The sequence below is a fragment of the Neodiprion pinetum genome, chromosome 6, assembly GCF_021155775.2.
Source record: "Neodiprion pinetum isolate iyNeoPine1 chromosome 6, iyNeoPine1.2, whole genome shotgun sequence".
Classification (NCBI taxonomy): domain Eukaryota; kingdom Metazoa; phylum Arthropoda; class Insecta; order Hymenoptera; family Diprionidae; genus Neodiprion; species Neodiprion pinetum.
The window spans coordinates 20701824-20724825 of NC_060237.1; the positions used below are offsets into that span (position 1 = coordinate 20701824).

The 23002-nt window shown below is 43.8% G+C and overlaps 1 protein-coding gene across 3 annotated transcripts in view; it reads right to left on the bottom strand.

The window, feature by feature from the left end:
* Window positions 1-23002, bottom strand: part of LOC124222504 (M-phase inducer phosphatase) — an 89394-nt gene that overhangs the window by 42931 nt on the left and 23461 nt on the right. For all 3 annotated transcript variants that reach the window (XM_046633547.2, XM_046633546.2, XM_046633551.2), the window contains exon 3: window positions 20474-20525. In XM_046633547.2, the coding sequence (XP_046489503.1) occupies window positions 20474-20525 (52 nt within the window). The remainder of the gene's footprint in view (window positions 1-20473; window positions 20526-23002) is intronic.

The window sequence follows — 23002 nt, forward strand, 5'->3', positions numbered from 1 at the left end:
GTCTTATTACCCATCGGATGATGTGTCGGTAAGCTTGGCTGCGCCTCAAAGTTTTTCCTTGATAACTGCAGGCTTGATATAAGTCTTTTTTTTAACGAATCGTATGTTTCGTAGATTTCATTTACTATCTTTTTCAGAAGGGCGTATTGAATGGAGAGATTTGAAATCATTCGGACGTAACAAATTGTCGTGACCCCGGTGATATGATGTAAACTACGAACATGCATTTGCTCGGTAGATGCCTCGTGTATTTGACGGTATACACACTTTGAGTATCACGACTGTTCTTCGTCAAGTCAGAAACGTGAGAGCGTGGAAAAAAAATCGAATCCCCTAACAACAAAGTTGATTTTAAAACCAAAATATTCAAATACTTGTCAAGCACACAATTTCGAGTCACTCGAGCAATCTTAACAAAGGGGAAAGAAATCGTTTGCCTTCGAGCCTTGCAAAGGGAATGCTGTAAGGCACACTATACAAACGAAGGGTCGAATAAACGGAGATATTTAAATTAAATCAAACGTCCACGAGGGAAGAGAAAGTTAAAGGACTGGAGAGAGGAAGCGGTAATAAACTTGGGGTATCCGGTGTGAGGTCGGTCGGTTCCTACAAATGAAACCAACAGAAATCAAGGAAGTCGGTGGATCGCGTGAAAAATTGACCATTTCGAATTTACCACGGTAATACGTAACCGATAGAATAATCGATGGAGGGAAGAATAAAGTCTGTGGATGAGTAGCTGGTTCGATACTTGGATGGGTGCGTAATTGCTAACCTCTTTGAGATAAATCTCTGACATATTTACAGCGCGTATTCCGGTTGAGTCGAATAGCTTGCCTGCAGGTACCAAAAGCTGATGAATGACGGAAGTTAATCGGGTCAAAATAATCAAGGCACCTACGCCTACAACTTGGGAGTTTCCTCAAGTTCATTGTTCTACTTCCGTTGCTTTTCAAACCGAAACCCTGCTCGGACCATTGTTCATTTCTATCAACGCCTTCGTGGCCATTGCAGTATTGCAGACTGGGAATTATCCGGTACACAAAGCGCATACTGAAAACCCACATTCTCTGTACCATGAGCTATTTAAATGCTACGTTTAATACGTTACAGTCAAGAGGGTTAGGTGCCCTTGAAAACCGTGATACACGCCGTTTTTCAAACATTATTTTTGAAGTCATGAATAACGATAAACACTAAATTTTTGTGAATCTTGAATTGTCCATTTATCAACCTTATTTGTATTTGAAAAAAGTCACTCAGCTTCAGTAACCAAAAACTTGTTAACAATAACGTGCAGTGTTCTCTCAAAAACCGCTCCAACGATTCGGGTGAAAATTTAAACTAAGATAGACAGTGAAATTCCCTACAGCGTGTTGAGAGCAGACTTTGAAGAAAGTTCTGCTCGAAGTGAATATCTTCCAGGTTGCAGAACCGTTTTCTTTTTCTTTTTTTCTGTTTCAGATGATTCGGGTACCCTGAATCATGTTCACGGTTCAATGAAGCACCGCGATTAAAGTTGATAAATGGACGATACAAGTAAAAAAAAAAAATCAAGTGTCTATCGTTGTTTATGACTTCAGAAATAATGTTTGAAAAAACGCCTGTCTTACGGCTCTCAAAGGTACCAAATCCTCTTTAATAGCAACGCTTCGCACCGCTCGCCATTGTCTCGTAGACTGACCTTTTACCTTTATTGTAACAAGTTCCGTCTCTTTCCAAAAACCGGCAACCTTTTTGATCCACACACGCTCCTCTCTCTCTCTCTCTGCACCGTCGACCGCCTCAGCTGGATGTTCATTTTTGTTCAGACATTGCATACCGCCGTTAAGATTGCTTCGAACGTTAAAAATGCCTCGTATAGAGCACTTTAAGATATGTACTAAAAATCGTTTCACCAAAACTGTGACGCCCATTTTTTGTTTCAGCGATGACGAGCTTTTATATCTCATGGTAAGAATAAGCAATAATGACATCGTAGAGACGGGTATGTTACGTGATGACGTTTTCGTACTTGGTCCAGCTCGTGATGCAGCGACTTACAGGGCCGTGTATACATAACAACACATTTTGCCCGGCGGAAGTGACCGCCAACTTTCCCGCCTTTTCGCTCTTTCTTCTTTTTCATTGTCTTCTGTCTTTTTTCATCGGGGAGAAGTGTAAGCCTGAACTACGCACTGGAGCCGGTTGGTATGGCACAGCGTTAGAAAGAAGAAAAAGGCGTTGCAAGTTTCACAGGACCTTGTCAAGTGCCTTATAGCCAGAACCTTCTTGGAAATTGTTGAATCTGGCCGCGTTCTCCTTCTGGCAAACGGTCGTTGATGGTCTGATGAGAGAGAGGGTATGCATCACCGGCTAGCTGGCAATTTGTATTATACGTGCTCCCTAACCAGTTAAAGAGCCACTCTCCCAGTGCAAATTTCACATGTGGTTTGAAGGATGATGAGAGGTCCGCTAGTCGGATGAAGATGCAAAGTAGGGGAGAGCTGGTTCGACAAGCCGAACGCGGTACGATTGCAGCATCATGCATCACTAAATTTCAAATGAAACCAATCAAAGAGTTTATTGAGAAAAATCGTTCTGAAAACAGTCTAACGAGAAATTTCAAGTTTCGGAAGCTCAACGGTACAAAAGTTATTGCCGCTTATTCTTAAGGACCGAGTCTATACACACGGCTGACATAATTTTTTATAATTTTCATGCCAGACACCATTTTGCTAGACGAAAGTGATCAAAATTGAAAGTAAAACCCGTAAAAATGAGTTGACACAATAACATGCTGTTTTCAATAATGAGGCCCACCTACTTATTCTGGTTTTCATTTCATTTTTCATTCTTTCTTGAATTTTCATTTTCTTCCTACTCTCTCCGAAATAGTTGTGCGTGCGTGCAGGGTATCTGTTGCACGTCTATGGATTGTTCACCAGTATAAGGCTGAAGTTAGTAACATTAGCGTAACGAAACATCAGTAAAAAAATCATTATTGCGCAATGTTCGAACGACTTTCAAGGAGTTGGCCTTGCAAAATATGAGTCCCTTTCATACATCGTGATTTACTAAATTTTAGACCTTCTTAAAGGTGCGAAGTAACGGTTTTTCCTCAATATGCATCGTTACAGTAACGTTACAAACTTCATTCTCATTCACCAGCGCATATCTCAGATGGTGCAGTATTCGGCTATGCAAGCTGTTGTACGTTCGTGTGCTTACTCGTACGCAAGCATAGCTAAAAAGGGTGGAACCTTTTGTCGATAGGACCAGTTTTAAGAATATTTGCAGGCGTTCTATACATCAAGTTTATTTGAATCGTACGAAATTTTTGTATTCGCCGGACGCGCGGTTCTCCACAGACTGGACGTCTCGCCCTGCCCGAAGATATTACCGTATGTCGAATCGTTTCTCATCTGTATGTATATTTATTCACTAAGGTAGCAGGATTGTTTTGTTGAAGGGATTCTTTAAAATCTGAACAAACCGTACTGAGGGGAAGAAATGTCAGTGCAGCATCAGGCAGACGTGATTCGAAGTTGAAGTGGTCTGAGAAAGTTTTTTTTACTTCGACGACAGTCCCGATTATTTGCCAAAGCACGGTTCAAGTGCCGCACGTTGTACTCGATCTGTCCATGAGTCAGGAGATTACTTAATTTTTGTTTATATTCTACCTTGGCGGAATGGTTCGGATCAACGAATAAACTTTCCTCGATTTCCTAATGAACGCGGGGAAATTGTAGAGCTTTGTTTACATCGCAGGGTTAATATTCTCTACACGCATCGACGCGACGATGCCGTCAAATTCAATGGCGTTGATGTCCCTCGAGCACAGGGAGCCCCGTACGTGTAAACGAAATATCCGTTATTTGTTTAAAAGCCGGTACATGTGCATTGGAGGGGGACGGAAGACCCGGTCGTCAAGCGGTGAGACGTCAGGACGCCGAATGCCTCGGCGGACTGCCGAACAACAAACGTCAGGAAAAAGGACCCGGCGTTTGTCGGACATTTTTAAATGCCCGGACGCGTAGCAGGCGGTCGTTCGGCCCGACCGACGGATCTCCTGGGAAATCAGCTGACCCATCCGTAGCCAAAAAATTCCAGGATACACGCCGAGACTTTTGTTGAACGTACCGAAGAACCTCGTTTAAAGTTCTCTTTGTAGAAAACTGTGAGTTAGTAGCACAACCCTTCGAGCACAATGCGCAAAAGCGTCGATGGAACTGGTTGGTCCGTATCATTCAAGATACGACGATGTCTTCGAAGGTGCACCGTCATCGCATATCTTCAAGACGTACGTAAGAAGGTGATAAAAATTCGAAAAAGTTTCCGGTTGATCGAGCAAAAAAATTGCGCTCTGAACGTCGGGGGTAATGGGAGGGGATTTCTGTTGACGAGAGGTTATCGCGTTGTATCGGTTGGAAGAGGATATGTAAGAGATGAGATGAGATTTAATCTGAGTAAGTTAAGTATCGTCACGGTCGAAGATCATCTGGCCGTTGGAGCGCAGGACGAGGGAGGCAGGTACGACACAACTCGAAACTTGCGCTCTGGTCATCGAAGACACAAACAGACCGGACAAAGAGAGAACAGAGATAAGCCGCCTGCACTGGCCGTAACGGTCGCCGCCGCTGTTCCTCTTGAAATATTAAACCTATTCTTTGCCCCGCAAACGCTGGCTCCTCCCGTGGGTCCAAGAGCGAAAAAAAATTGCTTCTTCTCAAAGAAATTTTTACCCGAGTCCAGTTGGAATCAGGCAGGAAGTGGCCGATCTTTTCGGAGAAACAGGCGCTTTCTGCTGTGTGGATGCGCGTCTAATTCCCAAAGATTGTAAAATATTTTTGCAAGATGGGGTTTCGAAACTGTGTTCGTACACACTATCGCTACTAAACACATCTAAATGGTCCGTGAAAGAACCGATTGTCGACAACATCGCGATTCAAGAGGATGCGGGACTACGTTCTGAACATTTTAAACATTTCAAACACCGCCAGGAAGTTCGTCGGCCATTTCCACTGGCTGTCTATGCGTGAATGCATATAGGTTCGCTTCGACAAACTCGAAACTGTTGTCTTCGTAGCACGATGTCCGTTCAGTATCATGCTTGGAAAGGCATTGCACGACTCTATCGCATCCCAATGTTCGTTGGAGTTCATTACAAACCGGCACGACGCTCAGCGAGCATCGCAGAGCAATTTGTCGACGATGTTACAGCGATGACCACTCTCGTTAACAAGAGTAAGTTGTTATGCCTCCATAATGAAGAGCATGAGCGGTAATATGAGCTTACAATAAGGATCCCACTCCCTAACGCTCAATCTACATTCTTTAGGTTATTGACGTTCGGTAAGTAGAGTAATGAAAGATCAGGAGCTCAACGGCATTTAATGTTCGAAAGTGCGAAACGGTATAGTGGGATAAACGGAGCTTTGCTTGTTCGATTTAGATGAGAAAAAAAAGATGAGTTAATCTTACAACTTGATGCACTGTTGATTAAATGTCATACAGTTTTGGATAAACCCAAAATCCGTTTTTTTTTGCGGTAAAATCGTTTCAATTAGACACCCACGCGATCGCAGTTTGGTCCAGCGATGGGCGGTGTCACGTCTCAAGTTGAGTACGGTGTTTCTATTTTCTATGGCGCCCCCTGGCCCGCATAGCTTCACAGCTCAGTGACGGTGCATAAAGAATGGGCCGAGAACCCAGTGCAGGCCTCATACGAGCCCACGAAGTTTTCTTCGAGAGAATTTCACCGTCTTAGAAGCCGGCTATACTCGAGCGCCAGGTATTTTTGGGGCCCAAATCATTAGCCGCCGCTTAGAAGACGTACGTTTGTTGATATTCGGAGCCCTGCCCCTTCCCACACTCCTACAAACGTACCTCCGTAGCCCCAGTAATTCTATAATGGTGCGCAGGTTATAGGATGCAAAGAAATACCGAAGCACTAACACAGTAGTGAGTATTCCTTAAGGTGAGAATCGAAGATGCGGTTTTCTCGCTCGAGTTTTTCTATTCGGTTCCAAGAAACGGGCACTGTTCGCGAAAATTGTAGTGCAGTGTAAAGATTCTCTGCAACTGTTTAAACTTTAAACATACACTATCGGTGAGGAGAATATCTCACTCGGACGTAATTTTTTGAATCTCGATGAGATTTGGACCAGCTAAAGGTTGTCTACGGGGTTCCATGAGGTTCCAGTCAATTACCTGTGAGAGAACGAGTTACCGCCATGTATCTTGACGGTGGTTCCCATAGTTAGAAACCCGTAAGATAATTGTCCCGGTTCTCATTTTCTAATCACGTTCGGCCCACACAGCAACGGCTTTCAAAACTATTTGGGCATAAATTACGGAATTGTCTCGGCCTTTGGGTCGATGTTTCGCCATGGCAGCCTAGTGTTTTCATACTCTGCATACATACTATTCTATTTTCCAGGGCTTCGAGCACAATACGGAGCAGCGCAAGCGGCTAATAAGGGGATAAGCGTAACGAAGGGAGACCTTGCATTTTACGAAAAAGAAAGATGCATCTCTTCGACCAAAAACATGACCGTTAATCACGTGTCACCGGCGTATGTTCTTTACAGTGCGAAAATAAAGTGATGGGAAATCAATGTCAAATTATCAAGGACAACCGGCGAATCCGATAATTGATGCTGAACTACGGTGAGAACTGAATTTTTACCTCTAAAACAACGCACGGATTTTGGCGGGAAAAGGCGGCTTATCCGGAGGTTGAGAGTTACTGATAAAAGACGGCAGAAGGACTTGGAGGACTGGGGATATAATATCTGTGAGCGCATCTCCCGGGTACACCAGCCAAACCAGCATCAAGATTCTTCTTCACACTTAGGCATTAAATGACGCGGTTGACGGTAGTTTCGGATCCCTTTAAACCCGCAGGTCCCCGAATCCTCCTTGAGAGCTGTGTAACTTGCTCAAAGCACTACTCGTGACCAAACATAAAAATACCTTCGTATGCGTCCAACGATTTCACATGGTGCATGAACGTTAACGTTGGTATATAAGCACATACGCGCTACGTGGCGAGACTAGAAGTCTTGAAGTAAGTTTAGACGTTTGTGGCGACGTGGCGGCGCCTGGGGCGGTGATTATCGATAGAACAGAGTACCTGTAATCTTTAAAATAATATGAAACACCCTTGGACATTCGTGCAATAGGTGCTACTTCGTTATCGTTGTGTACAGGAAATGAGATTTTCCCTCCAAAAAGCGGCGGAGACTCTCAGCTGACTAAGGAGAGGCCGCTCAGCTGGGGGAGCGGTATAGCGGCGGTCGGTTCTGACGTCCATTTTTAAATCCCTCTTCTCAGTGATTTAAAAGGCCCGATACCGCCGCGCCTCTATCTCTCTCTGCCTCCTTCTGGACTCCCCGCCTTCTCGCTCCCAAGCGAAACCCCACGGTCTGAAGGCTTCCTCCTCAGAAAGGGCCACCAGGGCTCAACTCCGGGGACCGTAAAAACTTCATCTCTCGCTCCGCCACGGTCCCACACTAACCCTAGAGCGAGACGAGCCGAAGAGAGTGGTTGGCGGGAAAGAGAGGAACGTATCAGACTCTGTGGTCTGGGCCCGTCTTGCTGTTGGTCGTTGGTCATGTATGCATCACTAACACATCAGAAGCGAGTGCCTGCGGGCGTCGAGAGGTAATAATTACCAAACTAAATGGTATTTGGTTCGGATTTCGTTTCAGGGAGCCCATTTTCCGCTCGCGGCTGCTTACAACCTAGAGGAAAAGATTGTCGAGATATACCGAGAAACAGTGGATAATTTTTCCCGCCAAAAATCGACACGAGGAGAAGGAAGTCTGCTCACAACCACACCAGCAGACGCCCCTTCACTTCTACGGGAAGAGCTCTTGTGGCCGCCTGAGCTGCTCCCGCTGATAAAATATTGTTGAAGGATGTCAACCTGTTTGTCCCTCGAGTAGGTAACAGGACTCCCAAGACCCGGAGCCCAGCCTTTCCCAGGATGTCTCAGAATGTACCATCGCCCCCACATGCGGGCAACCAACGAATGAGTCCTTTCAACTCAGAACTCAGAATCATCTCATTCCATATAGGAGCGTGTATAATGTAGGAGGAGTTAGAATTCCGAAGGACATCTAAGGTGATCTATTACAAATTCCCTCTCTAACCGCCGAGATGTTGAAAAGTCACATGAAAATCTTGACTTCGTAGTACAATTCCTGAACTGTTTTCAATTCTTCCTAAATTTTGGGAGGACAAAACCCCGACACTAAGGCTGAATATTTCACTGTGGTTTTGTTACCGCTTTAATTGCGTCGCGGAATGATACACACACTGATTATTTGGATCCTCGCAATAAGTCGAAGATGTCCACTTATCACACATGAACCTTGAAGAGGTGAAAAATGTAATTTATTTACATCCTGCTTACCACTTCGACCGCGGTTTGAGACGATAATGCGCTTTAGAAAACCAATCTATCATTCATCTTCACGGGTTTCGGATACAGGATTTCGTAACAGGTCCCATACAGCGTAGGAGGAATGAATAGGAGAAAAGATGAAAAGAATAGCTGCTGGCGCAGGTTCTCCAGTTCCAAAGGGCAGGTACACAACACCCCCGGTACCGGCGAATAAGCCCGAAGCGCGGGCAGGTACTACTCAAAGTGGCCAACATCTTCCCACACCTACCTGCCGCCAACTCCAGCCGCCTCCTCGAGGAGGTTCAGCTGAGAATTCTGATTGGGATCAACCGTTTCACTCTCTCCCACCCCTCCTTATAGGCGGAAAAAGGCTGTTTGCGCTTATGACGTTTTTATTGAAAGATCCCTTTAAAAGATGTTTCGTGTTCTCCGGGCTTTCGGTGCAGTTCCCGGCTTCCACTGTCCCCCGAGGAACTTCTCGAGGGTTGGGGAGAGGGCTGGTAACCCGAGCCACACCCTCCCCCTGGATTAATCTTTCGACTCCGTTTCCTCAGCGTTCGAATGCCAAACTAGAGTCAAAGTTTCATTATCTATCGATGGAAGAAACTCGCGAGGCTGAGACTGCAACCGGCTCTTAGAATTTTACTCGGTTTTTCATACCTGTAGCCGAAATTTTGTGTGAAAAATTTTGAATTCACAGAATATAAGGGAAGAAGGACGAAAAGGAAAAAGGCGGGAGAAACTTAAGCTCGGAAGAACGACACACATCTAGTATAAGACACAGACGCTGCACCAGACACAACACACTGATCAGCTGAGAGGCCTCTAGCCGGTTGCCTGACAGTGTTGGCGGGAAATCTTAACCAATCGGAGAACAGCTCACTCCCCCGTCGGCCAGATCTGTTGCCAAGGAATCCCAAAGAATTGTTCCTGATACTTCGAACTTCTCGAATCTGGGTAAAGAAAAATTTACATTCATCGAGCTTTGTACCGACTTCCAACCACACATACCTAGAAGTCGGACTCACCACACTTTGAAAACAATTTCTTTCTTTGTCCGCTCATTTCTTTGCTGCTAAGAGAAAGAGCCAATTTTATGGTGGTGGCGATCTGCACAAAATCAAGCGTTCTGAAAATTCTTGAAAAACGATTGAAACTCCAGTCTAAACTGGTTTGTCAATTTCATTGAGATCTCAAATGGCCCTACTATATAGTTGACGCAGTCCCCCATATGATTTTAATTTTCTTTTACCGTTCTTTTTTTTTTGGGTGTGATTTATTGCGCCCTCATCGCAGCGTCCGTGATCTTCCTATTTGCTAAGTATACAAAGTGCACATGCAATGGGCCAGAGATACATCTACAAAGGCTCCAAGTACAAACATATTATTATCTCCCTGAGTAGATAGCGTTTAAAGTCCGCCTTCTTCAGATATTACAAGCTCCCTATCTCTCTCAAGTCTTTCATGAATCCGAGAATACGAGGCGCTCTTCACCATCTTCGGAGGATCAGCTGTATCTACATCTTTTCCAAGCTGTGCCTCAAGATAACTGCACCCAGTCAGCCGTCATTTGTTCAACCGTCTACCAAGTGTTCGGTAACTACATCAGGATTTGAACATTTTTCTCTTACATACAACACATCTCACGTGGAAAAAAAAACTCTTATCTATTTTCTTATCCCACACGTTCGGAATTCGCTCAAGATGAAATTTTGTATGTTGCAGGAAAAAAATCGTTTGAGTACAATATTCAGGATTATTATCGCACTGTTTCAGGATGGTACAAGCCGACCGGCACTGAAAGGAAATCGGAGGCGCAGGCCTTCGTTTTCTTAATAGGTACTGTTTGTTTTCAGAAGTTCACTAGCAACTTCCTGCCATGCCGCCTGGAGTGTACAGCCGAGAGCCAAAATTTTCTTTCCATTCCTGCAACCTTGCTCGCTCAAGTCTTTACTGTCTCGTACCTGCTCCTTACAGCCACCGACGCCAGTCTCGAGCCTCAGCGGCCAACTCACACATTGGAATCATGGAGAATTTACAATTCGTTAATTCTTCACACTTCTACAAGTTGATTTTATGGATCCACACAGTATACAAAACGTCGTAGGACTTTTTTTGTTCTGATTTTTTCTTGTTTTATATTCATTCTAGACTGTCTGAGGCAAGACAACTTCTTCACAGAGCGGGAAAAATTATTAACAGTGTAACCTGCGCACGATGAAGAGGGTTCCTTTAATAACAAAAAAACAACTATGATCCAAAAATAAAAATAAAAAATACCACCGCCGATGCACTTTTTATGGAAGTTGACCCAGGGACTCCGCAAGGAAGTCAAAGTCACCTCGAATTCATACGAGGTCTTCTTCCTTCTCTCGAGAAACATCATCATGTCCCGGCTTTACAAGGATGACGATACGAATTCCAATTTTTTGCCCCACCCCCCTGAATGAAGTCTATACTTTACAGAGCCTTGCGTGGCGGTGGATTCAAGAATGAGTGTGATACAGATTCACTTTTACTCGACAACTGGTTATAGATATATAACCAAATAGAGTAAAATATAAAAGAGAGAGAGAAGACGCTGGTATTTTGCTCGAAAACTGAATCGACACTACGGGAAAGAAAAACTTGTACGATACGTATTTGTCAATGATAATCTGGAGAAATCCTATGATCTGGTCGATTTATCTAACGGTGGGTGTAAACCGAGCGTGGGACTGCATTAATTGGCGTCCTTTGCGGCTCTTTGAGCCCTGGACCCTTCGGGTTTCTCGGCCTTTCGACTCGACTACCAGGCGCCAAGGTCTATCCACGACACATACGCGCGGGGAGAAAACAAGAGACAGTCGATACGCGTGCAGGTCGAAAACTCGTTTAAGCAAGTGTGACGCCTCCCAATGGTCGATCTCTATAAAGCAGTCGCGGTATCGATTCCTCGATTCCACCATCTCCGCCAGACTTCGTGTCCTCCTCATTTGCTTTCGCCCATTGATAGTCACTCCTCACCCCTTACACTTTCATCCACCTCGTGCTAACGCGAGTCCTCACACGGGCGGTTCTCTGTGTTTCTCAAGGGGATGTCGCAGAAGAAGAATATACATTTAACCGTAAACCGCAACGGTGAGACGTGGACGTGAACTACCGCGTTCAAAGATACCAAACAAGTTCCGCTTTACAAACGCGCCCCAATGTGAATATGCGTTACAATAATACGGTACAACCAAAAGGAGTTCGTATGTCGTTGCGTATATGTACACGGGTATAAACTTATCCACCCACTTATTTATTTACCTTGCAGATATGTACATGCCCTGCCGAGGAAGTACATAGTTAAGAAACAACGGAGAGCACGTACGTACGATAGCCCACATAACCCGACTCCCCTCCCCTTCAAACTACCAGCAACCTCAACTCTCGAGCTATATGGTTATGGAATATAAGCCAACCACCCACATCCTGTCCCTGCTGAGACTGGCTGGTATGAATTGCAGTCCAGTACTACGACAAGGATTATGAAGCATATAGTTGATGCCTGTACTTGTTTGTTACCATTATGCCAGAATCGAGACGTATTGTGGTACTCGGACACTGTTATTCGAACGTCGTTAAGGACTTCGAGTTCAATGTATCGAAAAGGAGGTTTTTCTTCGTCCTATCATTTCAGTCGAGGGACAAAGACGGTATTATATGTACTTTTACTATTTTCCTCTCCGTTGACTGAGATTCTAATCAACTATAACGCATAACGATTGAAGCCGATCGTTACGGTGGCGTTGTTTTTAGAAGCGATTCAATCCGGGGAAAAACTATCCATGCAAAACACAGGTGCAAACGGTTCACAGTGATAATTTATAACTGTAACTTGTATAAGGGCACAACGCGATATTCTCCGTACAGTATTGTTGTTTCCCACTTTTCCATACTTCAGATTGTAGAAGAATTGATGGAAACTTGACACGCGCGCGCGTGAAGACCACACCGCGAGATAATCGTTAACCGGGTATTCTAGTTCTGCTTGTAAATCAGCCACCCCATTAGCGAGACCTTTTAACGACCGCCTCAGGAGCGAAAGAACGGCGACCATATTCCCAGAGAGAAATGGTTTTTGCCACGGGATGTCACAGTTTCAAGTAAAATTCCACCCTGGAGCCCGTTTAAAATTGAAACCCTTTGAAGTCCTGTAGGCTGTTACAAAAGTCTGGTGAAACGTTTTTCATCGCCTCTTCGGGTGACACGGATCATTTTCTCTCTTACACCACGGCCAACGAGACCGTTGACGCACAGAGACGTCGCTAACTTGGCATGACCAATGTACTTGCGGTACCTACCTCGAAAAAAGCCAGGTGCAAATCTATAATCTTTCACGTACAATATACCTGATCCATTCAATGTGAAATAACATACTTGCAAAAACTGTCGAATAATTTTTTCTTTCCCAAAAATTATATCCCAGTGCAGCACTCGAGTGTTTCGACTGGTATACCCAGAGATCCTTATTCTCGTAGTCCTTGGTAAGAATGAGAGAGTCAGCAATGACTCGCCGCGCCGTTTCGTTTGCCTCGTCAGTGAGTTTGCAAGTTTCCACTTTCCACTAGCAAATCGACTATTTTGCTTTCTCGGTAAAAAAAAAAAATAAATAAACGGGTGCGAGATTTTTCATCAGAGTAATGTCAACCGGTTTCGTAAAAATTTTCGTCAAGCATTTCCGAAACAAATGATCAGGTGAAAAAAAATGACGGTGAAAATGAATGAGATTCGAAAGAAAACATCGAAAAATAATCTGAATGCTGAATCGTACCCAGTCACGGGGGGAAAAGTTTGAATTATTCACCGATACCAAATCTCCGGACATTTAAATCTCGTGAAAAGAGCGAATAAAAAGTGAATTATTATTATATTCAGTCGGGTAAAAGGGGAAGAGAGATATATAAGTGTGAGCGGTAACGCGCCAGGGCGTGTGCGTCGTGTATTTTGCGTGGGCACATGTCACGCATTGCACTCGCGTGTGCGTCGAGGAGTCCTAGGTGGGCGTTATTCCTGGTGGGGGAGACGGCCACGTCGTTTTGCTCGGTTTTTTAACGGTCGCGGCGCGAGAGAAACGCTGGGAGAGAGAAACCTAAAGATTGGAGTCTGAGAGCGAGGGAGGGCGGTCGGGGAGTGGGAAGCGAAGGATCGTTAGAGATGAAAGAACCCACAGCGATACAAATAAACCAAGAGTATTTTCTCTCCCCGGTGGCTCGTGTACAGCGGTACTCAAACCCCCGTCGAAGAATTCACAACAAACGGAATTGTTGTGAAAAATGGAAAGGGATTAGCCGGATAAAAAGATGACCTTTTTTTTAAAAAAATACCGAAAATTTGAAAAAACACCGATGAACATTATCGTTCGGTTTTTGATCCGAGTCCAAGGTCCCGATTCGGATAGCGATCCTTGAAAAACAAAAGAGGGATCAGCGGTCACGTTGCTTACCGGGGTCTATGCGGTGGTGGAGGACGGGCGGTTTGGTGGGGAATTATAAATTTAGATGAGCGCCAAAGCTGAAGTAGAAGGTGAGCCGAGGGCTAAGGCCAGATCGGGAACGTTAAAAAGAGAATAGAAGGAGGCGAGGGGCGAAAGAAAGGAAGAAAGAATGGACGGAACAACCAAAACGAGAAATAAGTAAATAGGGAATTAAAGAATCGGGCAAAGAACTCGGCAAGAAACACCGCGTACCTATTATACGAAGACTATAACGAAGAGGCAAGTTGCTTCGTAATCAGCTGCTTCAAAAGAAGCGCGATCACTCTCAGTCGTTGTTGAAGATCCGTAATGTCAGATTCAGCACCGAAATCGTCCGACAGTCTGCACCCAAATGCAACAAAGGTATGAACAATAGCCATGTGAATGCGGTTGAGTGAAGAACCAGAAGGGGAAAAGGAAGATCAAAACCGAGAAGGATGTGGTGACGGTACGAAGAAGATAGCGGGCTGAAAACGGAGTAGAGGAAGACGATGAAAGGTAACGATCATTTCGAACTTGGGACTCTGGTTATATAACGACAACGTAAACTGGCAAAAGGCCGGACGACTTGTGAAAATATGGATACCCATCTTCACGAATCCGGGCGCGGAGCAACAGCGGATTCACTTACGAAGGCTCGATGGCTGCTCCGGAACAGCGAAACTCTTAACGTTCAACTCTACGACGATCGAATACACACTGGCGTCTTTCCATCCGCTGCGCTCAGAAGTGATAATTAGTAAGATACGCAGGAATCTCGACAAGAGGGTCATGATGTTTGATCTTGAAGTGAAAAGCAAGTCGGAAAAGCGCTCGCATGCCGAAGTGTAAGCATGGCCATGCAAAAAGTGAAACGCACAAACTCCAGAGTGTACGGAGCATTGACTTAAAATGATGCGAAATTCATTCTCTTCGCCTCTCGAGAAAACAAAGGAGCTGAACCTGCCGACTCGCAAAACAACGAGCTTATAAAAGCCGCGAGGTATTGAAAAGCATATATCCGGCCCAGGCATCCTTTGATCCTTCGCGGAGCAAACCGCGTCGGTTGCATCACGGAGTGTGAACGCGTCAAGAAGACTTTCCTCTTGAAGACGAACTCTGACCATCGGTAATAGATTGAAATTGACATGTCCGTGAGAATTGGAAATATCCATCCATCCATCCATCCATCTCGAAGAGCTTCAAGTTCGGTAATAAATCCAAGGTCACATTCTTGGCTGGGTTAGATTTACGAGACCATTTCCCGCCGGTACCTACAGGCCGCGACTAAACACGGATTAAAAAAGTAAGCAGACACTGGACGTATGCTGCTGTGTACGAAGAAGCGAGAGGAAGGGGATCTCTTCTTGAGTTTGTGAATGAATGCAGAGAAGCCCGGGCTTACTGAATGAAACGGCAAATACTACGAAATACGCACGCTTAGGTGGTCAGAGGTATTTTTGTCGGTGGGATGTACACACCCGGCAATGTTTTGCACGTGTGTTGATCCTAATGCGGGGCCTCGTGAACATGCTTCTAGAAGACGCAGACTCGCTTATGCTGCTTCCTCGAATTGTAAAACCTCGAGTAGGTACGGGATGGCATGGCGGTCTGGTCGTACGGAAAAGTAGGCACAACACATTTTCAAATTGGTCAAGTCTTTACGCCCCTTCACAGATATTTCAATGGAATTGTGTCACCTACATTTCGCACAAATCTTGTTTTTTTCACTCCTAGACTCCCCGGAAATAGTTTCAAGTTACAACTCGCTCATGTGCAAATCTTAACAAGAATCCCATTCGGCTAGTCCTGTGAGTAAATACTTCAGTAGTTTTATCCTTATTTATAGTCTCTTCAACCAGTGGTAAAAACATTTGCCAAAGAAAGACAGTGCGCGAAAAGTAACGTATAATAATTTCACAAGTTGATTCCTTTCTTTCTCGGATCTATCTACCAAAGTGTTCAACTTTTGCAGAATACGTTGAAGATCTGATCAATTCGAAAAATTCTGCGTTAAAGAACGGTTCGAAAGATTGAAAGGACACGAGGTATCGCAGGCCACAAAAAATTCGTGCCGGCATTTTCGAGTTTTCGACCTTCTAGGAACTCTCTGGATATTTACAGTGCCCACAGGACCACAAGACGTTATTTCTCACTGTCCCAGGACTATCTCTTACCTTCAGAGCCTCCTATGTAATTATACGATCAATGGCACCGGTTCAATCTCCGGAAAAGTTACAACCCACTAAATTAAATACATTACAGATATGCCGAATTCCCAATTACGATTAGACAGAGAATCAATTTGTTGGTAAAATTGTGATCTGGGTCCAAGTTTTCATCCCGACAAGGTATTTTATTTAACGGACAAACGGCGGTGTGTACCGTGTGAATTTGTCATGGTGATATAGGCATGTGTACGTTGTATACGTGCGCGGTTACCTAGATCGGATATTTAAAATGTAAAAGAAACTGGCTTTCACGAAGACAATTATTATGCCGGGCCTCGTCGTCACTGGATCCAGAGTCTAGACGGTATACATTGTAGATCGACTTTGTTACTCGGTCCAAGGATATTTGGATAATTCATTGATAAGTTAGAGGTGGTCTTGTTTGTCTACTGTCATCTTGCAGCAGAGAGAGGGAAAAGGTAACGTGTGTCACGAGGATTGAATGGAACGTTACAGCCAGGATAATGATTGAGGAGTAGGAGTCTGAGACCTCCCATCGCGCACACAATCATCTTTTTGAGGAAACGCATTGAGCTTATCGTAGTTTAATCGGTAAGGGTCTGACCACCCGGACTGCAGCCTTGCAGGCAAGCGAAAAGTTTGCAAAGTAGTAAAGGTTCAGTTGTTTGAGGGAGGGTGGAGCAATTTTTTCTTGGCGGCCAAAAAATTGAAAAGTTAGGAACCTTGAAGCTTGTACTGTATGAGGACCATTTTAGTGGGTATAGGCATTCATAAAAAGTCAGGAGTAGGCCGGTTTGTTGGTGGGCTTCAGTAAGTGAATACCTCGCGGTGAACAAATGATCGTATAAAGGGGTTTCCTTACTCGACATCCGGTTTATACCACCGAAACTTTCTTGCTGCAGGAAGTATCCGAGATGTATTACAAATACACACCTCTTTCACCCTTGAATGGATAATTTCATTAACCATGGTCAGCCTTACATCTTCTCGACTTTGTACTTTCACGCAACTTTGACGTACGAACTTGAATGACAATGAAAAAATCAACTGCAATGTCCGAACAAAACGAATAACTTTAACTTTGTAAGAATACGAGTAAATACAACAAAGAAGTCTCGAAGCATCAATTTCACGAAACACGCCGCAGTTGCGGTAATATGAAAGGTGAAAAGTGTCTCAGTGCACATGAGTGGACCGGATGAACACTTTATTAGGCAATGTAGCGTGTGAAGAGATTTTCGTTGGGCGAAGACCGATGATCTCGGTACTTTATACGCTCCTGTAAGAATATTAATTTACATTAAGTTTAGAAGCCAATAATCCACCAATCGATACTCCATCGGTACAGGGTCTTCCGCGAACCACGATGCGGATACACTGCGGTTTTGACAACTGATATGCACATCCGATCTTTTATGACGAACATCGACGTCCAAGAAACTTGCATCCTCTCGCAAAGTAAGAAAAATGCATATAAAAGAAAGGTCTTTTACAATCACGACGGGAAAAAATGGATTTTACGAGCAAAGGTTTTTTTCATTCTACTTTCACCCAAAAGAACAAATGACAAGACAACAACAATTAACCAAGTTCAACGTAAAGTGTAAACCTCCGGCAATCATTGCGGGTGTTTTTCATACACTTGTAAGCAAAAATTTTTTGGACAGCAACCTCACGCGTGCACAGTGACCCTTTCGAAGGAAATTTCACCCTTTGACAATCACGGTTTATAAGCTTTTTAAACCCTTCTTTACTTAAAGAGTTGCCTCGCGTTTAAGAATCCGAGATTACCACAACAATGTGAATAATTACAATACGAATAATGGAAGTACGCCTAAGCATCATTCAATTTTCATTCTAAGGATACAAGAGGGTAGGCAGCATCAGTGTGTAGAAACCCCCGCGACAGAAACGCCCCGATTCAAAGAAACCGAAATATGAATTGCAGGGAAAGATTTTTAGCCGGACAGTAAAGAATGGTATTATCTTATCTCGAAACGCTGAAAGAGATTCTGCTTTGTGGTGTGAAATACGTTAGTCCACCGCCACCAACTACCCGACATTGTTGACCAGTCGAGAGGATCAGCTGACCCGGTCCAGGCTTTCCAGATGCCTTGAACCGCAAAATTTTCTCAAGCTACACTGAAACAGAATTCCAGTAGGTACCTGTTTTTTCCCGCGTAAATGGAAATACCGTTACTTTTAAACCTCCGTAACGTTGAATATTCCTACCGAAGAAATAGATGTTCATATTTGAAACACGTGCGATGAAAACGCGCGATGATCAAGCACCCAATAAAATCTCCGTATCGAGATTTTGACTGGAAAAAAATGCTTCAAAACTTAAATCTGAACGCCGCGAAACTCAACATCAGGATGTTATGCAACACTCGCGATCAATTATTTCTTAGGAAGATTAATTAAAGACCCGAACAGCATTCCTGGAATTATTCAAGCACGGTCTTAGACTCGAAAGGAAGAATATAACTATATTAATAGGGTGAGCATTCTTTTTCGAAAGTTTTAGGTCAATACCTTGAATAACGGTCGGTTGCGAAAAGTCGCTGTTTTTATGGTTGAAAAAAAAAACGAAAAAAAAAACCATACAGATATTCAAACTCATCACAATGCGACGAATAAAGCGGATTGGTACAGGATAGAAGGGAGTGACTGAAAGGCATTTTCATTCTATGGCAATACCTCGGTGTAGGACTGACCACGATTGTAAGGGTGGGTATAAACGCGGACAACCCTAAGCAGGAGCAGAGCGCGGCGCCTCGTTGCATCCTCTGGAACTATAAGCTATACTGGATGGACCTGACGAGCTAATTGTTAAATAAAAGTATAAAATGTACGAAAGAACTCGACTCCTTTGTGAAAAATCGTACCTGCCTCATTGATCCTCCTACACGCAACTTATATCCTGCGAAAGTATGCGTGTAGGTTCGGCTTCGTTTGGTTTTGCTGCCTTGCGTCAGGTTGGGCCAGGTTACGAGTCTGTCTATCTATCTATCTATCTGCACACTACCACCAACTGCATCCATTCGAACCATGGCTGCCATAGGTTATCCGGTCGTGTTTTGTAGACTTGCGCGTTGAGGCTCATGGGAACTGGCTAAAAATCGTATTGTCCTCTGGCAGTTTCTCCTGGGTAGGAAACGAGGACTCCGGAGTATTCATGCAGGATTCGTGTTCCTGTACTCATTCAGCGACCGCGCAAAGTGTCTTTTCGGCCTTGCCTCGCAATGTTCCCACTAGCAATCGACAGAGTTTCTTTGTAATACTTTCCTAGAACTCCTTCGATGAGAAGAACCGAATTTCTTAATGGAAATGCCCACCGACGACTGCAGGGCGCCGAACAAGGCGCCACTGGGAATTCGTGGGGATCGAGGGTCGTAGAGATCCTTGGAATGCAATGGATATCAAATTTTCTCAATACAATCTCCCACGAACGGGATTTCGAATCTCATGAGAATTGCTACTGCTCCTCAATCGTTTCCAAGCGCCTTGTCAAACAGGCTAAATACTTTCATCTGGGAACCGTTCAGGCTCTGTGAAACTACCGATAAGTCGACTACACGGGTTTAGGCATGCGATTCAAAATTATATACCTGAATGTTACTTTCATCCTTCGGTCATGTGAGAAAATGTTTTCAACATTATTGGTCGAGTTTAACAGTGGAAAACTGACCGTTACAACCAAGTCCAACCCTGTACACAAAGTGTAATAAGTAAAAAAAGTTTTCCCTGAAAGTTGACTGTTGGATTTTAATTTTAATTTGTTTCGTCCTTACAACGATGGCGTAGTACTTTTTACTCTCATATCAGAATCTCAGCAACACTTGAATGTGAAAAAGCGGGAAAAAATATTTAAAAAAGGGAAGAAGATGGGTGTTTTAACATTTGACCGAGCAAAGTACCACCGGCATGTCCGCAGTAGTATAGGTATAACCTAATTTGTTCTGCCAGCCAATTAGTTTTCTTCGTTAACGCTTATCTCACGGAGTAGGAATACACACGCAGGCGGTATATAATCTTTAAAGATGGCGTGTCGGCCGGCGGCGCGGCATAAGCCGCTTTTACCTGACCCGCGGTCAACCGGTAGGTACCACGCATGCAGGTAATATACCTGTGTGCATAGAGCTTTCTTGAATTGAGATGAACGGTTCGAGTTTAAGGCTGACTGCGGGAGTCCTGATTTCTCAACGTACCATCGCTGCTGCACGAATAACGCGTTATCGGCATGGGAACATGAACGAGCCAGACCTTGTCCCCGATTTAAATCCCCAGACGGGGAAGCAGGATTATTCTTATAGCACAGGTGACGCAGAAATTGTAAGTACAGAGATACTCGCGTAAGCAACAGAGTCAGAAAATACACTAGACTATGGAATTTTAAAACATGCTCACCTTTGGTTTGTCTGGTGATTCGAAGCCTCGGCAACTGGTGACCCGGAAAAATCTATAATCAATAAAAAAAATTACGGTCAGCTGGATGACTTACGACAACACCCGAGTTTTTCCAAATTGCACTTTCAGCCCGCGATTAAGAAAAAAAATATATTTCACTAACTCTCAATTTGAAAGAGTGCCAAATTTCCATGATCAAGATACTAAATTGTGAATAGCTATTTATATATTTTTTGGAGGGATATTTTCCACCAAGTATTTAGACCTTGACCTCCATTCTTCTCGTAGCTTACTATGGAAATTCTAATCCAAAAGAAAAAGAAATTTAGACTACAATTAGTCAGCTCGGAGGGCCCTCGGGCTAAAAAAAAACGCTGGCCAGGACTCCAGACAAAACCATCCCTTATCTTCGAGAATAAGGTTCCAAAGAAAAAATGCGGTAACAGATCGAATACACGTGGCCCGATCTCTTTTTTATTGTCTACTCATCTACGGTGAAAAGTCAGGGAGACATATATTATAATGTAGAAAATTCCAAGGAGTTGAGACCTCGCATTTTCACATAATTATCAACAGATTTAAAGAAAATCAAAAAATTTCTTTGATAATGAATCTTGAGTTGGCGATGAATAAATTTTATTGTTTATGATCGAATGAAACAAAACTTGCTTACGCATTACGACGAACATATTTTGAATTGGTTCGTAAGCAAATAGAATTTATTTGCGATTAACAAAATCAACCAGTTTTTCCTAGGAGTATACAGAAATTGGCCAGGGTTTAACATACGAACGATAAATATGGCCCGGTTCGCCGTTGCATACCATGGGGTAACATCCCCTCAGCATTAGCTCATGGTAATGTAAATCATAGAAAAATCTTTGGACAAAAGAATCTTGATGACACGTGACCCCCTCTCACATGTGCGCCCCCATATGTGGCGCATCGTTTTTGTATACCTATATGGGGGATACACCACCCCGTAAAAAGGCATAAACCGCATTTGGCCTTCGGCAAAATCTGGCAAGTGTGCACGCGGCATGAACGAAATAAAAATAAAAAAGAAAAGCGGGACATATAACTTCCACTTTTATCCGCAGCAGGAAACAAAGAAGCTGATCGTGATATTGCTTGAGTAATACATGAAATAACGACGTTCGATCAAATCGGTGTTGATATACTTGAAAGTCGAATTTCGTAAGCGACCATTCGGCGAAAACAAAAACTTGTTTGCACAAGGTTAACCAAGGATTGAAATTCTTGAGAATCGCATGTTCAAAATTCTACCTTGAATGACAATAGATAATTATAATTCTAATCGCCCGATTATTGTCAGTTCAGGTTATTCTCGAGATACTGTAAAGCCCGATAAGTCATGAAGTTGGAACGGACTGTATTGAGCGAAAATCCTTGATGTGGTTTGCAAACGATTTTTACACTACATATTCACATTGAACGCGTTACGACTCGAGCCCTCCGCCGCAACTTCCGGCCATAACCGTGTATAATTCATACCTGACAGGAGAAGACAGCCTCGAGCAGTATTGTTTCCCAAAACTTTCTCTACTCTTTTCTCGAGCCAAGATGCTTCGGGAATCGGTAAGAGGCCAACATTTTAACTGCCCCCAACGGATTCTAAAGGCTGAACAAAAGAGGATCGCTGACTAGCTGGATCAACGATAAAAATTGTTAATAAAAAGACAGCAAGAATTTGACAATCAGCGGACGAAATTCTTGCTGCTGTTGCTGATGTAAATCTTGCTGTTGTTGTTTTTCATTGTTTCAACTTATGCACTCCTGGAGACAAGAAATTAGTCAAAATATCGTTGCTAGCCGGGTCAAAAGTGCGCAATAAAACGATCATCGCGCAATGCGAATGCGTGCACGACGTCACAATGCGCAGGATAAAACGGTAGGTAGTCAACACACGCGCAGACGTGAGTTGGCGCGTGAATCATGCGTGCGGGACAGCTGCTCGCGTATCTTTCCCCTATCAGACACCCCCTCGGTCCACCCTATGGCCACCCTATGGCCACCCTATGGCGGTACAGTCACCCTCCCCATCCGACCATATGAAAAACGCGGTTGAACACGATATCACGCATCAAACGCACGCTGCGCGCATCCCGATATTGTATACAACCTTACACGCTGCACATCTCGGAAGCTTCGTCGAGGGCTGGTGATATTCGAAAGCGGTTGCAGTGTGTGTATAAGAGGAGTACAGACAGGGGGATGAAAAATCAATTTTACCTCTATCTATGTACTATGTATTTTATGTATTTATTTTTTATTTTTTTTTTTTTTTAGCACAACTATTCTCAATTAGTTCTCTGTAAAGCGGTTTGACCAAGTTACTGTCTTTCGCTAAATTAAAAACCATGGCCAGCATCATCGGAAATGAGACGCTCAAGTAACTGACTTGTTGTTGGGATTTATACCAAAATTGGATAGTAAGTTTTTGTGTGAATAGAACTCTTTGACTTCTTGCAGGCAATATTTTGTTATTAACATTACAAGAATTGACTC